We start from the raw sequence: 23,467 nt of genomic DNA on the forward strand, positions 1-23,467 counted from the left end.
CTAATCCATCCTTACCTACTTCATAAATTATTTAGGTGTTCAGAACAGAGAGTATAGAAACTAAAAAAAAAAGAAAATTAATGAATTATGAATTTTAGTTTCTAAACTATTCAGAGGGGAGCTTGCTTCTCTTTAACATGCTAAGCTTGATTAATACAAAGTCTCTATTAAGTTAGATGCTAATGGTAATCAGCTACACTGCTTTCTTTAAAGAACAGCCCTCAACTTAACCAGGCAATACATAAAAATGCCATTACTTGACAAAATGGCAAGCAAATTTTTGGGAATCAACAGTATCCTTCAGTGAGCTCTAATTCTGATGACCTTTCCAACATACGATGTCAAGAGACTTGAAAAAAAAAAATCCAAACCCCATTTCTGTTCATATAGTGACTGTAACCTTTGCTCTTCTATTTGAGAAGCATGAAAATCACTTGGTCTTCCTTATGTAAGTGAGGTCTTTTAACTTTTCTGTATAAGTGAAGATACCACATCATTTGCAGAATAGCAAACTATAAAACTGACTTGCAAGTGTGTTCAATGGTATTAGTAAAAGAAATTGTATAAATAATTGAAATTATTTTCCAGGGTAAGTATGTGGCTAAAAAAGCATGAAAAGGAAAAGCAACAAAAAGAAGCAAATTGTCTACCACCTTCACCTGAAATCCACACCAAGAACAAAGAACCTGCTCAGTGAAAACAAATGCTTTTAGCAATTCCAATCTCCATCAGAATCTAATTAATTCAGATGTCTCTGTTTAGCAAAGGATACTATACTTTCTCAACACAGAATATGCACACTATGATTTAAATGAAATACATAGTAAAATAAACACTCCAAAGCTCCTCCTCAGACATTTGGATGAGATTTGTTTCTCATTGATGATGTCATAAATCAATGGCAGTTTCACTGAATTCAGCAGAGTGAATAAACCCTAAATTTAGGGTATCTTCTTTTAAAACATCTATTGAAGACTATTCTTGAGGCAGGTAAGTAGCAAGATACGTGATTTAACATATATTGCATTTGAAATGCACAAAGTTACTCATTAATGATTTATAGGACTATGCTCCATAAATTAAACCTAAAAAAGATACTTTTTTCTTATTACAGTACTAATATACCTAAAAGAAAGTAAATATACACACAGTGCTTCTCAATATGAAGAAAAATTATTTTACTGGAATTAAGACATGCTTGTATAAGCAGTAAAAATTGTCTGTTATAGATGCCTGTTTAGCATTTGTGTAAAAGTTTCTCTTCAAAGACAGGGGAACCAGAGCTACTGATTTACCTCATCTAATAAAAAAAGTGGTGTAGAAGAGTTGCTTAGTTCCAGTTGACCTTGAATCTAATTGGCTACCTTGGATGTCTCTATGGTATACACCATTAAGAAGATAAGAATATACAGGATTAAAATCTGAACCGATAAAGCTAAGAAATTAAGTATTACTCCTTTAATAAGCCTACTTTATGAAAGTACATGAATACCAAAGTATCTCCTGATTGCTGCTGAAGTTTGAGTAAGTTTAAACATAAGTTATCAAAAGTAAAAATATCTAATATTTTATTTTACCCCTTCTCACTTGTTTAAAAACTATGAATAAAGAATTCAAAGCAAGTTTTTTTAACTCCATGACACTATTCCATCTGAAATCATTTGTCCACTATCACATTCTTCAACATTTTATATATACTTTGTCTAGACTGATAGATTATTTTATATCTTAAGATGAAGATAGAGGCATATTTTTTAGTTTTTTCAGTGCAACAGGTGGGGTTTTTTCCATACTTCGGTACTATTTAAGAGTTTAAAAGCTTATGCAATTGTGAGAACACTGTTTTAAAAGGTATGGGTTGATTATTACAAAGATGAGATTGTTCCCCTGTACTGCAACACAAGAACTAAAAAAAACCCTATAATTTTAGGGCGCAAAAACTGCTTGGCCAAGAGAAAAATGTTTCTTAGTTAAAACACCAATGCAAAGGCAGACACTATTTCTGCCTTTGAATGAATAAAGCCATGAATACAGTGGAATTGTGGTAAACATGGGAGAAAAAAAAAAGCTTATGAAAGACATTTTTGTAAGTTTCAAAAACCCAAACATGTAGACCTCAAAATTTAAAAAAAAAAGGCCTTTTACCTCTTGGTATCAAAGTAGATTGTGTTAGACTACTGCCTGAATTTAGGAAATACTTACGCAGCACAGGTTTGGAACTGTAAAAAGCAATGATAAAAACTGAAGGCAAGATGATGATTTAGGAAGTATACATTATAAAATAATATATGCATGATAAAAAAAAAATCAAGAAACACAAGACCATAAACATGTGTTGCCATGCTACTGTAGCTGATCTTGTTTCCTTCCTTGATACAGTCAATGATACAGGCCCGTTATGACCACAAAACCATTTTGTGCTAATTATCGTAGTAAACATCACAAAGGAATTAAAGAGACATCAACCAGCCTCATGGTATAAAATTTAGGGACAGTACACAGTAACAAGACTACAACTGAAACTTGGTTCAAAACTTCTCCACGGAAATCCCTGAGAATTATAAAGTAATAAAATCAGAAAACCAGATCAGTTTAAGTGGAAAGTTTTTGCTCTAAGGCTTATTTTGTCAACTTTCTTATCCTCCATCCTATCACAACAACTGTATTATAACATTGTATTGTATCTTTACAGATTTCAGCTATAATCAAACATCTTACAATGAATCAAGTTGTTCCAGTAGCAAACAACTGCTAGGGAGCTGCAGTATTAGAATTAATTTTAGGATCATTACTGTCTCAAAAAAAATTGCATCTAGCCTTTAATTAATAACAATCAGAATCATCATGTAATACATTTGTTTAAAACTCCAGCCTATATTTTAAATGCCTACAATTTACATTTTGTTTTATTTCCTCTGAACAAGTGTAAAAGTATGTTTTACATATAAATTAAAACATGGTGAAATACCATACACTAATGTATAAAGAGTAGACCCTGATGAAGATTTCAGATAACACTTACTTTCCACTCCCTCCCTTCTTTATAAGCCTAATATTCATTTTAAATCTTGAATCAACTATTTCCCAAAGAAATCAAACACAGGTCTAATGGCTTATATACACTGCAGTTATTTCTGAAACAAAAAAGTAACCTGATGAGCATTACGTAAGTTTATTCTTGTATTGAAATGAAACACCCAAAGTTAGGGGCCTGGGAGGGAGAAAAAAACATAAAAAACAACAGGTAAATTGGAAATGCCATTGTCTTTCATCCTTACTGAAGTAAGACAATTTTAGTAAATAATACTGCTAATGAAAACCCTCCTTAAATTTAACATCCTTCAGCTTCCTCCACTGTATATCACTTCAACTCTGCTGCAAGTCATCCTCCTCGACATCCATTTTCACTGTTACATTTTCAGCAATGGTTGCTGGCATTTCTACTAGTTTTATAGCTTGTACTTTTTGGTTCTCCTCTTGCCTCTTGACCTTTCTTACCACTTCATCTCTAAATCTTCCTCAGAATCACAAATGCTTCTATTTCTTAAAATACCACTGAAACAGACTCTTTTGCTCAACTATCCACAGAATACTGGGAGGTGGAAAGACAGTAGCAGGGCTGAACAGCAGACAAGCAGCAAAACTTGCTTTAAATAAAAAATAAACAAAAGCTGCAAAGCTCAGGTCACCACTGATTACTGGCCTGCCATCACAAGGTTCTTCTCTTTCCATGTTAGATAGCTACCTAGTTTCAAACCTCTTATCCTCTCTTGATTTGCTATCAGAGGTTCTGATAACGTCTTTTCCTTCATGACTCATTAGGTCCGGGGAAAATTCTAAATCCTGATGAAAAAGGATCTCTCTCTACTCTCATCTAGCATATTCCAAACTGAAAAATGCATTCGTTAAGATTACATTCCGGAAACAGTTAATCCAGGCTTTAAAATATTATGATCTCTATCAAAAATTGAAATATTTCTATACTTACTCCTGTGTTCTTCCTTTATTCTTCCTATAGTCTGCAAACATCTGATAGCTATAATTTGTATCTCTTACGTATCACATAAAATCCAGACACTTGACAGATTACAGATCCACCAATCCCCGTCCCAAAAACAGAAAAGGGAAGTAATAACTTTAAGTTTCACCTTGAAAGTTTTCTGAGTACCCAAAAATTCCAACGGCCTGAGAAGTATGTGTGCATGCATCCTATAATTTTATTTGCACAAGAACCGCAAGATTTGGCTTATTCAATAAAAGGTATATTTCTGATGCCTATTTCAGAAGGATAACCATCTTACCTTTACAGTTTCACTTAAGACTTGGTTTTTATCTGCTTCTTCACTGCAGTGCAGTTCTAGTTCATTTTTTAACTTCTGTAGCTGTTGCGCCTGTTCATTCAGAAGCATTTGTGCCCCATGTTCCCAGCGTAATGCGTTATTTAATTCTTCGCATGCACTTTCAAACCTCTCATGGGTGATCAATTCCTGATAAGGGAAATAAACTGTGTTTGATTATGTAACTACATTCACTTGTTTACATGCTTGACTTTCAGAATTCCACTTGCAAATATCAAATTCTAAGACAAAAACTGCATATTTAGGGGTTTTAACATAAAGACAGATGACTGAACAATAGAACAGCAGACAACTTTTTTCACAAAAGCATTCAGGGTACTGTAAAAAGTATGCATTCATTATTCTAATTAGCACCCCAGGTTGTAAAGAATCAATATTTAGAAGGAAATATGCCGACCCATGTTCCACATTTCAGTGCATATCTTATTAACCCTTGAAAATACCTTTCTGGACTCAATTCCTCCCTCCCCAAATGTTCCAGAAAGAAGAAATAAATCTTCAAGGAAAATAATAATCTATATTTGATTGACAATCTAAAATTTGACAATTGCATCTAAGTGTCCCAGAACTGTAAGGGAATAACACTCATTAAGAACAAAACTGAAGATGTTTAGATATAACCTTGACAATTTGAGGGGAAAAAAATCCATTTTACCAACTAGGAATACGAAGGAGAATGGATGTGAAATTGTTCATTTTTCATTCAATTACATATTCTCTGCTTGGAAGTGTTTTGGAAGGGACATACTGACAGGTCTACCAACTAGGTCTCAGGATGAACATTGGGCACAGCTACAGAAAATGCTGCTCATTCTGGGACACAACTGCTTCAGTTATAGCATGCACCTGTGAAGTATGTATAAGAATCCTCATCTATTCACCTTCTCTACAGACAGATCAGATGTGAGCTCAATTCTGAATGCAGCCTATAAAAGGAAGAGGAAATGAGTCCAGTGAACTTCCAGCATGTTAAAGTAAGACAAGTTTCTACCCCTCCAATAAGGACTGAAGGCACAGTTCCACAAGTACAACAGGGAACAAACTGACAAACCCACAAAATGGCATTAATCCCTCAAACACCAAGTCCATTATTCACGACACTATGGTTTCAAGTGGTTACAGAACCCTTTTTGTTGTCTCTTCTCATTCCTGCCAGACAGTGCCATTTACAGGTTAGTGAACTCACAGTGTTTACGTAAATCGATCAGTGACAACAAAGGGCCAGAGGAATTTGGTGCCTATCTGCTACTGAGAATGTAGAAGAGGGCTTTTTTTTTTTCCTTGCCATAAACTTACTCCTTCAGGGAAACAGCCACACTACAATTTGCACTGACTAGCTCAGGATTAAACCTATACTCAAAGTTACAGTAAAAAGTCTATCATAATATTCAGCAATATCCATGCAGAGTTTAAAATACCACATTTCTGCTTTAGGAAATTCTCGTTAACATCTTACTGGATATCCTCACTCCAGCTGAATTTACTCTGTTAAAATGAAATCTATAAATCCTTTTAGGGTATATAAAGCATACCAATGTTTTCAATATACGGAAGAAAACCTGGGTTGCTGAAGACCAAACACGTAATTTACACAGATACCTCATTCTACAAATCAAAGAGAAACTCCTGTGGAAAGGAGATACTTACAAATACAGTTGACTTCTAGTTTAGTGAAATTTACAAGGCAAGTTTTCTATAAAATTTTGTGAATAGTAGATTGATTTTATACTTGTTTTTCAAAAGAACACAAATCAAAGTGTGTGAAAAAGAGGATCTCTTAAGCACTCTTATCTAAATCAAATATACTTACAGATTGCTTAAACATCTGGCTCTGGGTTCTGTCAGCCTCTTTTTTCATCTCACTGAAATTCCATTCGAATTCTGCAAGTTTCAGGCGCAGTGCGCGGCGTTCCACCTCTGCTGTATGAAGTCTTTGTGTAAATTCAAATATTTGCTTCTTCAAGGATGCTATGCTTTTCTGTTAGTAAACAGAAACAAATTCATGTGCTATAAAATGTGTTATTTTAGCAATAAAATCAATCATATTTAATAGCCAAGCAAATCAGACAAAGCTGTCACTTTGTCCTCCATCTCTAAAAGGCACACACAAGTGTAAAAATGTGAACCTATTTCACCTACTGCTGAGGGTTACTGAAAATTCTGGTTTTTTGGAAGTACTTGTGTTCACATAAGGCCCACAATAATAGACAGATGATGTGAGAAAGAGATTATCCTCTCATTTTGGTGAAAGGGAAGAAGGTTATCTTTACCGCAAGATGGAACAGTCAGGAGGAGAAAAAATAGCACATAAAAAAAGAAGATCCTTAACAGTTAGTTAAAGCCAAAAGCAAGTTTGTCTTTATAAAGCAAATACAACTTCGATAGAACTTTTTTAGTTTTCTTGGATCTCTTCTTTTTTGACAAAGATCTATTCACACCTTAATGGTTACAGATGTTGCAAATAAACTTCTGATTCTCTATACAGTTGACTACAATGTAATGAACTCATAAACAGTTTGAAACAAAATTAATAGTACTATCAAGAGAGCTTCACTGTAACATTCTGTGAACCTAGTGTTTACATGAAACAGCATTATAAATATGCATACCATAATGGGTAGTCTTTCACAGAATCCAGCTTCCACAGCCTGGATGTTTATTTTATGAAGTCCATGAGCCAGCCTCTGTACCAAGGAGTCTTTCTCCAGGTAAGTAACTCTCCTGCTGCTGTCTAGCGAAACAGTCTCCATTAGTACAATCAGCTTGTCCATAAGTCTTGCAAAGGAGTTCCTGGCTGCACTTACAAGTAAGTGTCCAGAAACCCAGACCTCTGGATCTTTAAGAAACAATAAAGTAAAAGAAACATCAAGTAGGTTATTAGTTTTGGGGTTTTTCAGTGGAAAAAAGCAACAACAAACAGCACCTTTAAAATAGTAGTAAATTTCCATTCAAGATTGGAAAATTGAGCTCACAGGAATATCTCAAGAGAGACTCTGGGACAAATTCTGTATTTAGCAATGACCACACTACTCTTATCAACCTTTGGACAGAAGGGTAGGATAAGATTCTAAAGAAAAGGATTAGTTTGTCAAATAATAGTTATCCTGTTCTTTTTATGTTGTCCTCCAATACTCTACTTTCTTAAGTCTTTCTCGGGTGTTGCAGTTTTGTAATTCAGAAAACAAGTGAGACAAATGCAAGCCAGGTCAAGTATGTCAGAAGTGACAGCACATGGTGAATCACTTTATCACAGTATTTACACTGCAAATTTCTGAGGGTTTCCTGACTCCTCTTCCCTCCCCTCTATAGATGTCTAAATCATTTGCTGTTCAAAATTAGCGAGGCTTGGTACCTTAATGCCATACTATTTATACTCTGAGACAAGAGAATATAATTTACCTTATTCCAAGGCAATTAAAATTTTACAGCTACAATTACTTATTTCCCCACAGGATTTTGGTAATCATCCTTCTCATATAATGGACTTAAGGCCCCAGCACACCCAACATGTCCTGCTTACTGCTAGATTCGTCAGGTCTGTAATTAATAATTGTGTTTAATGTTGATAAATAAAATTGTCAGTGCTCCTTCCACTAATTGGTATTCCAGATAACAGTTAATAGGTTTATTTATGCCTTAATAAAAGTCTTGTAATTTAGTTTTCCCTCTGCTAGGCAGGTCTTAATCTGTCATTACTTGTCTTATGATACTATCAGTGTAAGACGACAAGCATGGAGGAGCTTATTTACATTCAGTAGTACAGCAGATCTCCTGTTGCTGCAGTAAATTAAAATATTTACTTAAGAGTATAAACAGAAAAAAAATGGCTTTTTTAAGTTAAAGAATTTATTTTTATACATTTTGAGGATAAGTCAAAGATTCATGACTATTGATATTCTTAGATTATAATTCTCATCATAAATAATTTATCATTTACACACATGAGATGAAATTTATCTGTGAGCAAACAAAAAAGTGCACAGGATAAAGTCAAATACTCTTTTTTTTCAGAGGCATTCTCCTGCTTGGTTTCAAAACACCACCATTCTAATGATTTCAGTACTTACCTGGAGTACCATTTTTGAGTATGTACTCTCCATAATCCCAGCTAAGAGTAAATCTGTCTTTTCTTCATGTCTAAGATAGCACTCTTCCTATTCATCTTTAAAGCTAAAAACTTATCCAGCATTTTTATCTTGCACTTCAAATAACAAAACATCCTTTGAAATAAATACAATTATTATTCTCCTACCTAGAAGAAACTGCCATGGTAAAGTTCTTCCTACTTTGGCCAAGGCTCGTCGCTTTTCCTTATGTTGGTTCTCTATTACTGATCATATAAAACTTTCATCATTTTAAGTCTTATCACAGATTATCTTCTCCTACCTGTCTTTCAGTTTCAAAGACCATCTCTTTTCTCTAGTCATTATGCATTCACTAGTTTAAATGTTTAGTCAAATAAACCTAAAATTAAAACTAGAATATTTGTATTGCCTTCCATGTAAGGTGACACCAAAGCCTTCTAAAAAACCCTCTCTTTTGCCATGTTTTTGGTAAATACCAAAACAAGGACACTGTCAATGAGCTGCTGTCCCTTCAGGTTTTTTTTAGGATTTCCACCTGGTATCTCAATTTACATGAGATTTTTTGCCTGCCAAAAAACACAGTGTTTCTCCATACGTGCAGTACATAAGATGGCAGGCCCTTTCCCTATGTCTAGAACCTCCAGTTTAACCATATTAAAGTAATAATAATAGTTCAGGCAATTGTAGCATTTTGAAATCATCATTTCACTTCATAATCAGGATTCCCATTATTCAGTACAGTTTAGCACCCACAACTTAAGATACTTTCTTGGGATGGGAAATAAAAAAGCAAATCATCACCCCTGCTTATTTATTTGTTTTATGAAGTGCAGTTTGCAGTAAATACACAGAAATATGTTGATGCAAGTTACTGACTGCTTTGAATGATGAAGTGAGAATACAATGCAATTTCACGCAGAACATTATCTATAATCACTGGGAATATACAGTTTAAGTATATACATTTTAAGTACTTGCCCACAAAGGATCAAGGAATTACAATAAAAGCATTAAATGATGTACATTGTGATGTATATAAGAAATCACTAACAAATACAAAAGTATATCACAAAAAGCAATTAATTCTACATTAAGAAAAATACAATGAAAAGCAACAAATCTGCTTCACTGAGAGATGAAGAATTCTTTACTCTGTTTTGGTGAAATAGAACAATCAGCAGGATGAGTTTAAGAGTACTACAAAGACACTTTCATGCTAAGCTTCAAAAGCTTTGTATAAGTAACAGTTGACAATATTTGTAGTCAAAAAGTTTGACTTTTACTGTCTGTGGTTTATCACAGTACAGATTCTGTTCAAACCTACAAAATTAATCTTACAAAAAAACAAAGCAAAAAAGACCCAATGCTTTAATGAACCTATATTCAAACTGAAGCTAAGAGATCACTCCAAGACATGCTGGAATAAGAACAAAACCAATGAACACTGTGAAGTGAAATGATCATGAATGTCAAACCAAAATTACTTTTTTAAAAGTTAGAAGTTCAAGAAATATGCCTCAACCAACCAGAGCACACAAGCCCAAAAGTTCCAGCGTTATCTGAGTGATGTGGATTTGGCTTCTTTCAGCTGCCCCAAATGGTTCCTCAGAACCTAGCCATCTTTAAAAGTAATTTTAAGACAATGAATCATTCCATATCATAGATCTAGATAGCGTCTCCTGTGCCTGCTTCTCCTGTGATGTACAGACTAATCTGGAACTGCCATTATTTCAAGCTCTGAATAGAGCAGATGTCTCTCAGATTGCCTATTAAAATTAAATAAAAATTCATAATAATTTAAGTCAGTTTGAAGGTTTAAATCTTATTTCAAATATAACTTACAGAACATAAAATAATTTCCTAAGTGTGCAAGCTTTCTTTCAAATAAATTCCTTCATAGCTTTATCACTTCAATACTTCTGGAAATTTCATGCCAAACTTTAAATTATTTATTACTCTTTTTTGAACGAAAAGTTCTTGGGGAGGCTTTTGGAATTCCATTGCTCATGAGATCAAATAGCACATCAGCAGTTAGGTCTTGAGGTTCTGTGAAAATGACTTGAAATAGAGATAAGCTATGAAAGAATCACTAAACTGACTGTGGCGAAAACACCCTCAGCATGGGTTTTCCTAATTCTTAAAATCAAAACTGTTCTGAGTGCAAAGGTATCAGAGTCCACCAGAAATCTCATATACTTCAATATCAGCAAAATATCATTAAATTGTCACTTCAGCACATCGATGCTGCTGTAAAATTTCTCCTGATTCTTTTTCAATTTGCTGTTTTTACTCAACACAATAGACAGGAACATTTGCAGTATAAACCCCATAAATATTCTGAAACACAGTTCAAGCTTTGTTTTGTAAAGATGTAAATTAAAGTTACTGAAAACAGGATGACCAAAGAGAGCACCTGAAACTGAACTGAAACACTTTTGATTCAATGGCTGACTTCTGGTACCAGGTTACTGTTCAGGCTTCTAGGACATGTCGCATCTCCTCTCTGTTCTGCTGTTTCCCTTTACTCACATAAATTATTGTTCCTTTAATATCCTTTGTTCTGTGACAGATTGTTTGGACTTTGAAACTACCAGGTACCAAAGAACTAAGGATGACAGCAATACAGAGGACCCAAGTGAGATACTGTATCAGTCCTCATTGCAAAGAAATCAAGGAAGACACTTAACAGCTGGGAATCAAGAGGTGACATTTCCAGAGACTGGCACTAAAATTTTCCATAGGCATAGTAGAATTCTATACAAGGAGAGCCTGAGAAATTTAGGGAATCTAGACAGAAATCTAATTAAGCATATACATCAGGAACACAGAGACATAAAATAAGGACTACCATACATCACATAAATTGAGAGCATTTTTTTTCTTTTTCAAAAACCTCAAGATAGCAAGTAAACCAGATTAAAATAGTATCCATCAAATTCAATTGCTTTCCAGATCTGGAAATTCCAGATTCGTATCATATAAAATACAGTAGGAAATTATTTCCTTCCAGTCAGCAGCAGTAATGTCCCAGGTTGAATATGTCCCAGTTTTAGAGCCTACACTTAAGAAATACAAAAATTAAATAGACAGAAATTATGTAGATTTTCTGTACAGAAAAAAAAATAGATTGAACTTCAGTGAAATACTTTTTGATTATTAGAGCAGTGGAACAAGGTGACTAGGAAGTTTTAATAAAAATAATAAAGCTTTTTATATGAAATATAATAGCTTTTTTAGTTTTTAAGAACAGGTTAGCCAAGTATCTATTGGCATGGTGTAGATACCTTTCTTTTATCTCACAACAAACCAGGCAAAACTATTCATATGCTTTCTAGAAGCACTCTCCAGCCTTCTGTTTTCATGAATCTACATACTGAAATTATAAAGTATCATATCATCAATTAAAGAAAATGAAACCATTCCAACAACACAGCTCTCTATAGAGATTTAATCTAGAATAGTTTCACTAATATCCTAAAAATGGAAATTATGTAAGCACCCTGATTGTTTCTTTTACCTTCTATTACAAAATATACTTTTAAAATTACCTGTTTTCTTTACAATATCCTGTAATTCAGCGACAGAACTGATTATTGCAGCAAGGAGGTTAGAACTAGTAAACCAGCTGAGTGCTTCAACACAGCGTATTTTTTCCTCTTCACAACCTGTGAAACAGAACTATAGCTAGCAATAAAACCAAGTTAGATAAGGCACACTACTATCTCCAGCTTTTTCAGAAACTGACCTAAACTAAGTATGTAAGACACAAACTAATTATGTTATTGGGACAATTTATTAAACATGCTTCCAGAACTACTAAAACAGAAAAATAAATGGATCTTCTAGTTTGGGAAACATTTTTGATACCATTTATCCTTGTAGGGGGAAGCAAGACCAGGTCTGGTAACAGTAAGGGACAGGTAGACTACATCATCTCTAAAGAACATTTAGAAACCTCATACTAATATTTTACCTGAATCAGAAAGCGAACTTTGTGCATTTTTAGTAGGAAATAAATATTAAAATTGATTCATAAAAGAAGAGGAAATATCTTTTTAAAAAGTATGCTGACGGCCAATCAGTTAAGAAAATTTCAAGCTATTTACCACAGAGAAGACGCAGTAGCACCTAGTTCTGAAATTCGCAACACAAACATAAGGGATATCAAATAGTATGAGATCACGCATGTAGTTGTAACTTTTCTTTCAATGCTTAACAAACTAAGCATTTCCTTTTAGGGGAATCTACATTTGTCAGAATGTCATTAAATTTTTCTTTACACTCTATTAATAATAACATTACTATTTGTTATTCACTAACTGTGTAACTTAAACAAAACACCTATCAAAGAAGAAAACAATTAGCTTACTTGACAGATTACACTTGCCTTTGGATTCTCCTATACAAACTAGAATTCCAATGCCTTCTTTGAAGCCATTTACCCAGGAGAAGAGGGAACTAGAAGACCGGGCTAAAACTTTAAATCTGTTAGCTGCCAAAATTGCTATCACACCTCTTCGGAATACATGAATCAGTCCTCTGAATTTTCTTCCCTTCAGTTTTTCTTCATCTTGATTGTTTTCCTCTACAGCACACAGAGCATGAACAAGGCTCTTAATCTCCTGGTTCACTAATTCATAAACATTGACCTGAGCCTGCAGAAGGTCTCTTTGGGAAGACATAGCAAACCATCGGCCATAGAGAGGATACAGGGCACCTGCCAATAGCGCACAGGCTGCCAGGAGAGATGAATGCTCCTTCTGAACCTGCATTAACACATTTTTCACAGAAGTATTTTCAATGGCCAATTTTTCCGATCTTTTTTCAAGGACATAAATTATTTCCTTGTTTTTCTCTGCTGTTTCTTGGTATTCCTGGGACAAGGGGGAAAACCAAACAAAACCAGAAGAAATATTAATAGAACATATTTTTTAAAGTAACATCTTTTTTACCTAGACAAAAGCTAAAAGAAAATTATTTTTTTCAGAGTCAAGTAACATATTAAAGGAACAAAAATTATTAGTAATGACTGTCAAAATATATCTCCTAACAAAGTTACAGAACCATATATACAAAAGTAAATCAATAGTATGAAGAAAATTTACACTTCAACTACAAATAGACTCCAATTTCTGATGATAATCCACTAGTACTATAATAGTCCCCAGAAGAACCAACAGTACTTGGTTGTCCACAATACAGTTTTATCAGTTGGCTTAACAATAAGCAATTACATGCTCCAATTTCAAACAGAACATTGCTCTTTAAAGCAGAAAAGAAAGTTAGTGTAAGGTAGAGGAAAAAAAGAAGGAAGACTCTGGAAGATAAACCTAGACAGATTGGCAGCAGCTGGGAAAGGAGAAGTAAAGGTGATCCCTTAATTACTTTGTAATCAACCCCCTACTTATATATTCACAGATTAATTAGGTCTCATACAGAATTCAGTTTTCAAAAGAACAGTGTAATATTGGTATTTTTATTTTGACTAGTGCCATGACAGATTTTTTCAGCCTGCAGAACATCTTTCATTTTCCTCTGTATGCCCTGAAATAGGGAAAGAGGGAGATTTAGAACAGTAAACCATTGTAGCAAAATGAAGCCAGGGAATGCCAGGACACAGGATACACCAGGCAGACTGCTTGCTTTTGATGACATGCAGTCCTTGCACAGAAATCAAGACACTATGCTGGACCTCAAGAGACTTAAGACTGGCTTCTCAATGCATGTGAGTCCTCTGTGATTGGAACAACCAGTTAAGGCTACATTTAAACAGGATTCAGTGGTATAAGGAGATAAAAAAAAAATTAGGTACTGTTCACAAAGAACCCACAAACTCAAATTAAATGCTCGCTCTCCAGTTAGAATACGTGCACACAGTAAGGCAAGCATGAGTTGAATTACAGGTCCATATGATGGAGGGAAGCAAGGATTATGCTAAATAACAGCTATCCCTCTCAGAGCTAAAAGCAATTTTGCTAAAAATCGGGTGAGGTTACTTATGTTAGCAGTGGCCAAAAAAGAAGGAGTATGGTTTCATCCAGCCACATTCCCATGTGTTTTGTTTGGTACAGGTCCCAGGCAAGCAGTGAGGGGGGCACCCTGGTTTCTTCTCCCTCCTCCATACTGCAAGCACAACAGGGGGAAAGAAATACATAACTATCCCTAGAATGGAAATTTATTTCCATAAAGGATTCCACGCTTCTACAGAGAAATACCCTAGTCAGTTCAGAATGTCTTTGACCAAATAAATTATTTTTTTTAGAAGAGGAAGAATTTGTAGTGTTATTAAAATACTTCCAGTGATACAGAAATAGTGTAGGTAACAAAGATTTAATTACAAAACACAATTTACAGGCCTCATATGTCACTTTACTACTCTAAAATTAAGTATGAACATGTACAATACTTTCAGTGCTACTGCATTATTTACAGTGTTTGATTTTTACAGAAAAAAAAAAAAACCTGATAGCATGACTGGAAGGAACTGAAAAGGTAAGTTGAATTTAGAAAACAACTTATGGTTTCTGGCCATCACAGGTGAAAGGCCAATATCTGAGTAAACAAAGTGTGATCCCTACAGGGCTGTTGGGCAGCAATACTCACATTCAGTGCTCTGGCTAATTAAAGCTTATTTTTAAAAAAAGCTTAGTGTTTTTATGCTTATGGTTATATGTAATATGCAAAAGTGAACAAGACAATCTCTGACTACAGAAACGTAAAAGTTTTGTAAGAAAATACACCTTTTTGTTTTTACCAGCTAATAACTGCTTTTGTCTTACCCCACGCTGTTTCTAGAGTTTTCTTCAAAGCTTAAAAGCACAGTTTTTGCAAGGGACATAGAATTCCCTTCCTAAGTGCTGGCAAGCCCGTTTCTTCGGTGTTTGCACTTTGCAGCACACCTCACTGGGTTGCAAAGCTTGGTGGATTCCAAGAATCCATAAGAAAAATGCTACTATCAACATTGTTTTATCCTCCTTCTTACTGTGTCCTTGACTTTTATTCTAGCATGAAAACAGAACTGGAAACTAGAAATATAATGACACTATGACTTCAAAAGGTTTTCCTGTGTTTCAGCTGTTTTATTTTTCTATATATGTACATCTATACATCTAAAAAAACAGTATCAACACCACTGTCCTCCACTTCTTTCCAATGTTATTAGTACATGGGCCAGACATCTCTATCAAAGACATCCAGTGGGTCGGGAACAGTATAGTTACTCATACTTCTCCTCCTTTTGCATTGACTGCACTGACTTTTGATACAACTGCAAGATGTCACAGCCTTTAGCTATTCACCTGCCTTGCCATAGAAGCAAAGCTTCCAAACAAACAAAAATAAAAGGCCAATAAGAGAAAACACTTATTTTTCCTCGCTAGAGGACTTTTTCCCTTTCCTATTTGTTGAAATTAATATTTTTAAAGTAGTTACAGGATTTTCCTTTTACAGCATGTCTCTGTTTATCAGAATAAAATCCTTCTATTTTAAGTGGTTGCCACAAAAAATGGGGACAGATTAATAGATGTCTACACAATAAACAACAACTGATAAAATTCAGAGGATATTTCCTATGAGACTGTGCACAGTCTGAATAAATAATTTGTGTGAGGCTAAGGAACAGGCATAGTAACATTTTCAAAACGGCACAATACCAAATCAAGAGGACTGCACTCCTGCTACATAACGCATTTTAAGCTCCACTGGCTCTCCAAACATGACCACTGACAAATAAAGAGAGGTTTCTATAGAGCACCTTGTTTATTGCTGATCTGTGAGAAGGCTACTCTGTGAGTATACGCCCTACAGAAAACCAGTGAAACTGCTTTCTGATTACACCATCCACCCGACCTATAGTAACAGCTGTGAAATAGTACCTATTAACATCCACATATCTTATTTTGGAGCCAGGGCCCCTGAACAATACTAGATGGGAAAAGCAACAGTGTCAGGTGTCACTGTTACTAAAACCTTCAGATTTTACAACATTACATCTTAATCACAGAGACCATTCTGAAAAGCCCTCTCTAAGTTCTAAGAAACACCACCACTAATTTCCAAGATAGGTTACTCATACTGCTGCGCAGTTAGAGCCGTCAGTTAATTCCTGAAAGTCTGAATTGAGTCTTCAGTTTACCTTCATAAATGAACCAACAACTGGAAAAACTAAAGAAGTCTCAAACCAGGAGCTCTGAAGAGAAAACATGTAGGAGGAGGCATGCAACACTGGTTGAAGACAAAGCTACAAACAGAAGGGTGTATCCTATGATGTACCATTAGCTGGATGCAGGACAGCAAAAATCACTCATCTTCCCTTTCCAGAAAGGAACCAAGACCTACAAGAGACTATTTCATTAAACTGCTTGTAATTAACATTCAGATCTTTGAATGGAAAATACAGCAAATTGCTACAGTTTCCTTGTAGTGCTAGAATAAATGTCCTAGAGTGATGAGACCCACAGCTCTACAATGAAATACAGAATACTGGCAAATTATATTCCACTTGCACCAATTATATGTTTCCTATAAAATTTAATGAATAAAGGCTGCTAAAATAATTAAATCTAAATATTGCATACTGTATATTTATGTAAACACTGGCCGGTAGTATCTAAAAGACCCTTTGAAGACATTCTGTAACTCATGGCATGTTTTCCCCTGTTTCCTATGGAAATTAGGCTACAACATTAGTCTGTCTGCGTATCTCTGATCCAACGCAGCAGTGATCTTCCAGACAAATACTGCTCACAGGCTCAAAACGCAATAGGTAAAAGACAGCCCAGTCTTCTGAAAAACAAGCAATCAGGATCAGGAGAGCCCTAACAGCAAAGACCTATGGACCCCATAAAAGGAAAGGTTTAATCTGGTACTTGCAGATCCAAAAGCGGTCACAAAATAGAAATCAGAAGAAATTAAGACTGTCTTTCTCCCAGATTGACACTGAATGGTAAGAAAGGCTAAGTGAAATATGGCATGGAAAAAAGATCAAAGTTTTGTTGAATCATCTAAGTGTATGCAGACATTATACTGCCTAGATTACACTACCAGTTCGTACCCCAACACTTCATAACCTGTGTTAGAAAACACACCCAGATGTTTCTAAGGGAAAGCATTTCCCTTTTAGAAACCCAGTAGTACTGTCCAGCAAGGTGACAGATAAAGTCTTTTCCAGAAGACATGCCTAATGCATGCTCCACAAAAGAGTCGTGTTTTCAGTATACACTCTGCTTGCTGTCTACACAACTCAGCTAAGAAAACTAGCAGGTTTAGCGCCATTATAAACTGCACAGCACCTGTTCTCCACAATATGCTCCAGTTGTGGAGATGACCTTTATGCAGCATCTATAGGAGGCAGAAATCTATATTGTGTAACTCCACTTTTTCTATAAGAAGAAAAAGTAATTTCTAAAATTAAAATTTAGCTTTCTCATTCATCATTCTTTTTGTTATCGATGATTTCATTAGGTGAAACTACAGGGTGTTTGGGAATGTATTATGTCTGGATGCCACTTACTCCACACAAGGATGTTTTTAGCATTGTCAATAATGTGAAATGTAAATATCAAGCAAAAAATATAACCAGATTAACTAGTTCTCGAGAAATTATTATAAATTTTTCTGTCTAAAGAATACTTCATAAATACATTTTTTGGAGTGTAAAGACTTCCAAGTACATAATCTGAGTCAAATATAGCATTCTTCTGATGAAGTAAGTTTCAGATGGCAGTCATAAATAACAAAGAATATCTTATTTCCTCTATTTCACAACACTTTTACCTGAAACACATGTAAAGGAATGTGACCATAAAGACAGTGACTTGCAGCTGTAGAATACCAGTGAAAAATTTTAGATTGCAAATAAATTTTCTAACAATCACTGACAACGGTTTTACACTTTTGAACCACTGGTCACTGTAGTATCTGTATAATGAAGTCCTTTAATAATGTTGAAATCTACCATGTAACTGCTAATTGGTTCTTAGGGTCAGAATGTACATACCTAAATTTATCTCCACCACATTATTGTTACTCTACAGAGTCTTTGCAAAGCATGACACTGAATAAGTAACTGCTGCCCTAAGTCTTACAGTTTTAACATTTTCAAAAAAAAATACTAGCAACTGCTAGACCAAATTAAGCAATTCATTTCCGGAAAATTTTTACAAAGTCATTTATTTATAATAAGCGAAGTTAATACTGGCACAGTGATTTGGGTTTTTTGGTTTTGATATTTTAAACATATATTAAAATTCCCAAAGAACCTTAAACTGGGTAGGAGCTTAAACTATTGAAATAATCCATTAAATATTTACAAGAGGAAAACAAAAAAAACCAAAAAAAAAATCAGTTCACAGCACCATACCTGTGCCCTTGCATGAACTTCCCCAAGGAGACCAGAGTACTGCTGTTCCAGATACCTATTTTGTTTCTGCCAACAGCTTTCCTGTGCTTTCATCTGTTCAGCCATTTTGTTAAAAGCATCTTCCTGGCTCTGCTGAAGCTCCTTCATAGCATCAGACTTGTTCTTACAAGCATATTCTAGGTGAGATATCTGTGTGACAAGCATTTAGAAATTCTTTTACCTCTCAAAACACCTTTTTACTTTAATTGTACATATTAATTTAAGCACAAACTATTCCAGCATAAAAATCTAAATCATGATTTCTTCAACATATTTGTTAAAATTAAGTAAAAACTTTTCACAACAGATTACTTCAACCTTGCAACAAAAATGAGACATATTTTGGAATAATGAATTTTCCTTGGTTTCAGTTTTGCCATCCTTAACACCACCTTGCAGATATCTGTTGCCTTCTTTTTGGAAACCTGAACTAGGCACTTCCCATATTTTTTTAGAACAAGCACATTAAATCTTGTGCTGTTAAATCAAGTGAATCAGTGCTTTAGCAGTTTGCAAGGACTGCAAGTAATAATGAAAAAACAGCCCTTAATTTTGTTTTACTGGAAAGCCAAGACATTCCATATATTATTAAGTTTTAAAATAATTTCAGGAAATTTCAGTGTACAGAACATTTTTCTCACAAGTAGCTCATTAGTTTATGATGTGTTCTCAACAAACATGAAGGGATTCACTTTGTGGTTTAACTCTGCAGCTCCCATGCAAACTAAATGGAGTAATGAATCAAGCCAACAATGACCTCTAAATACAAGTGCCTACACTTTGTTACTAGAAAATACCAGCAACATAACTTCCAAATAGATCACATAGAACTGCTGGAGAAAAATTTTGCTCTCAGAAAGCAGGCAGAACACAGGTAACAATACCACCCCAAATCCCTGAAAAGCTGGTAAGTACATGAAAAGAGCCCTAGAGACCTCACAATCAATCTCAATTACCACACTAAATTAAAAAGCAAGAAACAAAACCCCACAATTCCCCCAAACATTGCCAATGATGTTCACTCTCTTCCCTTCTATTCCTTTTTCTCCTCTACTTCAAAAGGAAAATATAAATGTACATCCAATCTGCATAATCCAGATTTTATACTACCCCTCTTTAGTAATTTCCATTGACTACTGGGTTAGTTACTAAATGATGGGCAGAGTCAAAATGATTCACTGTGATCTGCCCTGTCTCTTACTTGGACCAGAATGATCAGAATTCCAGCAGATGAGGAATGTCCAAAAGATGTTTTCCCTTCCTGTGCCTAAAGAATCAAATGTCAGGGCAGCCAGGATCTGGGGTCACTCTACTAGACTGCAGGACTGGCTCAATCAGTGGGGCTAGAACATGAACCGAAATTCTAAAGAGTGGGACATGTTAGCCTGTAGAGCAGCTTAAATTAATTAAAAAGAGGTCTCTTCTTTCCTAAAAATGCAGGGATTTCTGGGGAGAAAGGCCACATAAACTTACTCACATTAAAATCAATTCAGAAAAGCACAGCTCCTCTCAAACAAATATTGACATGTTTTATAAAAATAAGTACTTTTTAGTTGTATTTCTGACCATAAATTTCATAATCCGAAACTTACAGTTAAACCAAAAAACACACTGGTATTCTTTCAGATAGTACCTCTGAATCATAAACATGTAATTTAAAGATGACGTTCCTGGAGTAAGTGCATTTTGTTTCTGTTTTATGCTAAAATAAAGACTTGCTTTATTAGTGTAAATGACTAAATTCTTTGAATTGCTTCATCAGTAAGATTAATTTATTTTCTTTTAATTAGGTCCCTGTGGCTAATATTGGCTAGTACTATTAGCATGTCCTGCACAGAAAGTGGAGCTTAGAGACTTCATACAGACTTCAGTCACATTTACATGCCCACAGCAATGGCATCAAACTGAGTTGTAGACAAGCCATAATTAATGGTATTGAATTATTAACATCCAAATTCTTTTTGAAATAAGATGAATGTCAGTCCTTTTTAATGATACTGTGATGTGGACAAATGTCACTGAATTTAATAGAGTTAGCTGGTGCCTAAGGACACTTACCTTCTCATTAGCCCTGCTGAGGTCTAAGATCAGGGCATCAACATTCTCCTGCAAGACTGCACAAAGCTCAGACCAAGAGAATCTATCTAGGATGCCTTCTGGTTGTTTTATAAGCACACAGCCTGCTACCAAATGCTGGTATAAGTTATGGAGGAAGGTTAGCTTCTCCTGAGACAAAAAGAAAAATTAGCTGTTGTATCTGAACAGTGTTAGAATCCAAAGAGATGCATCATATGTACAGTAATGTGAGCTGCACACAGCTTAAAAAAACCACAAGGCTCATTCCCAAACCTTTTCAGACTCCTCAATTTCTTGTTAATATTTGCAGTCATACAGATTAAAGCCAGAGTAAGACAACAGTTTTTGTAAAATTTACCTAATTAGACTAAGTATATAAAGAAAGCCCAATCCTGCAGTGGTCACAACCATGACCTGGTACAGATAAAAATCTCCATGCTATTAGCAGATGCAATTTATTCATTAACATTAACACTTTCAGGTATATTGAAATTGTACCTACTTCCAATATCTGCATAACATGCAGAACATTGATTGGCTAGCAGTGCAACACACTTTATGCAACTGTGACTCTAAAGTTTTTAAAAATTATTTTTGCATGGATTATGTATGACTAAATAGCTACACAAAATGGGCATATAGCTTCATCAGTCAAATTCTGCAAGCTGTGCCTTATTCATTTACACTTAGCAGTGTAACAAATTGATGCAAATTATGAATAAACTTTAGCAACAATAGCATGCAACAGAAATTCCAGCCTTCATCCTTTTAGTACATACATGCAACTTAGCAACTTTAAGGTAACAACAGAAAGCCATGAGAAAAACAGCCTTTATTCAAAGTCAGTAAACCATTGTAAAGGTTCCCATTGCTTTCCAGGGGCCTTGGATGAGACTTTACATTAAGAAATTGTGGATGACCGAGATGAGGAAGTATGGTTTTTCTGAGCCCCTTGCATTATACTTAGATGCATTTTCACATTATTATTTCATGTATTTTAGGCAATAAAAAACCTGCAGTTTAGTTTAGTTTAACTTTGTTTCTAACAGATCTCATAGTTCCCCACAGAAAATCCAGTGTACCACCATCATTACATTTTTGCCTGAGCTGTGATAAACCAAGGATGATAATTATCCACTTGGTGTGAAAAAAGGGATCCCAAGACCCAAAATCAATTCACACATGCTGAATGCAACCACAGTGTTGTAGGCATGCTGACTTTACGATACAGCCAGGCTTCTAGTTTCCTTCACTTTAATCATTATCTGATGTGTATAACAATTCCAGCTGCTTCATGTGGACACTATTTAAATACCAGACTGTAAAAGAGGTGGAAAGAATGTTTCCTTTTAACTCAGTTGGCATCCGTGTCCAAATTTGTGGAAGTAATGAGCTCAATATGCACAGTAACTATGATAAAGTATATGATTTCTATTGCTAGTAGAGAACTGCTTTTTGGGGGGGGGGGGGGGGGGGGGAAGCAACAAAACTGACATCTGTAAACAAATATACAGAAAAAGATAACAGTTCTGAAGTAAGACTTTGTGAAGCAATTCCCACATATAGCACAGCACAATAAGCTAACAGCTAACAAATAATTCTAGGTTTTGTGGCACACAGGCAAAACTACTTCAATTCCACAATTGCTACCAATTGCTATGTGAATCAGTAATTAATAACACATGATGATGATGCTCTTGACATGTTCCAATTGTGAAACACTTAACTTCCAATTTGAAATAAAAAAATAATTGTTCATCATGCATAGCTCTTTAAATAAATTCAGGTGTTCAAAAATTCAAAGCACTGGAAGGGTTAAGCTATTAGTTCTGATATAGAAGGAAGGAGAACCAATATTCCCTGAGATCCTGTAGATATTAAATACATATTTCAAAATACATATCTTAAAATCATATTTTGGGGACAAATCTGTTAAGACTACAAGTAACCATCTGATGTATGTAAATGTATAAAGTTGAGATTAAATAAAGACTCTTTTTGACAGTCATCTTGTCTCTGGTAATACCTCCATATCCTTCTGGTAAGCCCTGGTAAGCTTCTGGATTTCATTTTCAGATTCTGTGGCACGTGCTTTCTCCTTCTCCCAGCATTGTTGTACATTCTGTAGTTCCATTTTTAAAGTTCCTATTAAAGTCTCTCTGTCTGTACACTTAGCATGCAGGTGATTTAACTCTTTATTGGCATCTGTCAGGTTATCCTGAGTTTCCTGCAAAACAGTGGCATGGAACAGAAAGGCTGGTAAGAATTTTGCTCTATAAAATGTTACCTTAGTCCAGTGCTCAGCATCTGAGGAAGTAAGCAGTCACATAGCCACACATGTTCCAAAGACTCCAGGCTAAGCTGACTGTATCTTTCAGTAACAGAATTTCAAAATTGACAATGGTCCCTCTCCGCAGCTTGTAACTAGACAGCATGAGAAATCCACCTCTGTGAGCAAAAAGCTCCATGATACAGTGATCTTCGGAATCCCTTCTACCTCCACAACTGAGATGTTGAATGCATGGACACAAGTCACTCTCTACAGAGAG

General features: G+C 35.1%; 1 protein-coding gene across 3 annotated transcripts in view; it reads right to left on the reverse strand.

Moving 5' to 3' along the window:
- The window catches only part of CCDC171 (coiled-coil domain containing 171), a 147,309-nt gene that overhangs the window by 71,005 nt on the left and 52,837 nt on the right, over positions 1-23,467 (reverse strand). For 2 of the 3 annotated variants that reach the window (XM_040580067.1, XM_040580066.1), the window contains exons 13-20: positions 22,945-23,145; positions 20,901-21,068; positions 18,804-18,992; positions 12,813-13,317; positions 11,992-12,108; positions 6,968-7,194; positions 6,169-6,336; positions 4,302-4,487 (exon numbers count right to left, since the gene is read on the reverse strand). In XM_040580067.1, the coding sequence (XP_040436001.1) occupies positions 4,302-4,487; positions 6,169-6,336; positions 6,968-7,194; positions 11,992-12,108; positions 12,813-13,317; positions 18,804-18,992; positions 20,901-21,068; positions 22,945-23,145 (1,761 nt within the window). The remainder of the gene's footprint in view (positions 1-4,301; positions 4,488-6,168; positions 6,337-6,967; positions 7,195-11,991; positions 12,109-12,812; positions 13,318-18,803; positions 18,993-20,900; positions 21,069-22,944; positions 23,146-23,467) is intronic. The other variant, XM_040580068.1, reaches the window with a different exon arrangement.

Source organism: Falco naumanni, chromosome Z (assembly GCF_017639655.2).
Source record: "Falco naumanni isolate bFalNau1 chromosome Z, bFalNau1.pat, whole genome shotgun sequence".
Taxonomy (NCBI): domain Eukaryota; kingdom Metazoa; phylum Chordata; class Aves; order Falconiformes; family Falconidae; genus Falco; species Falco naumanni.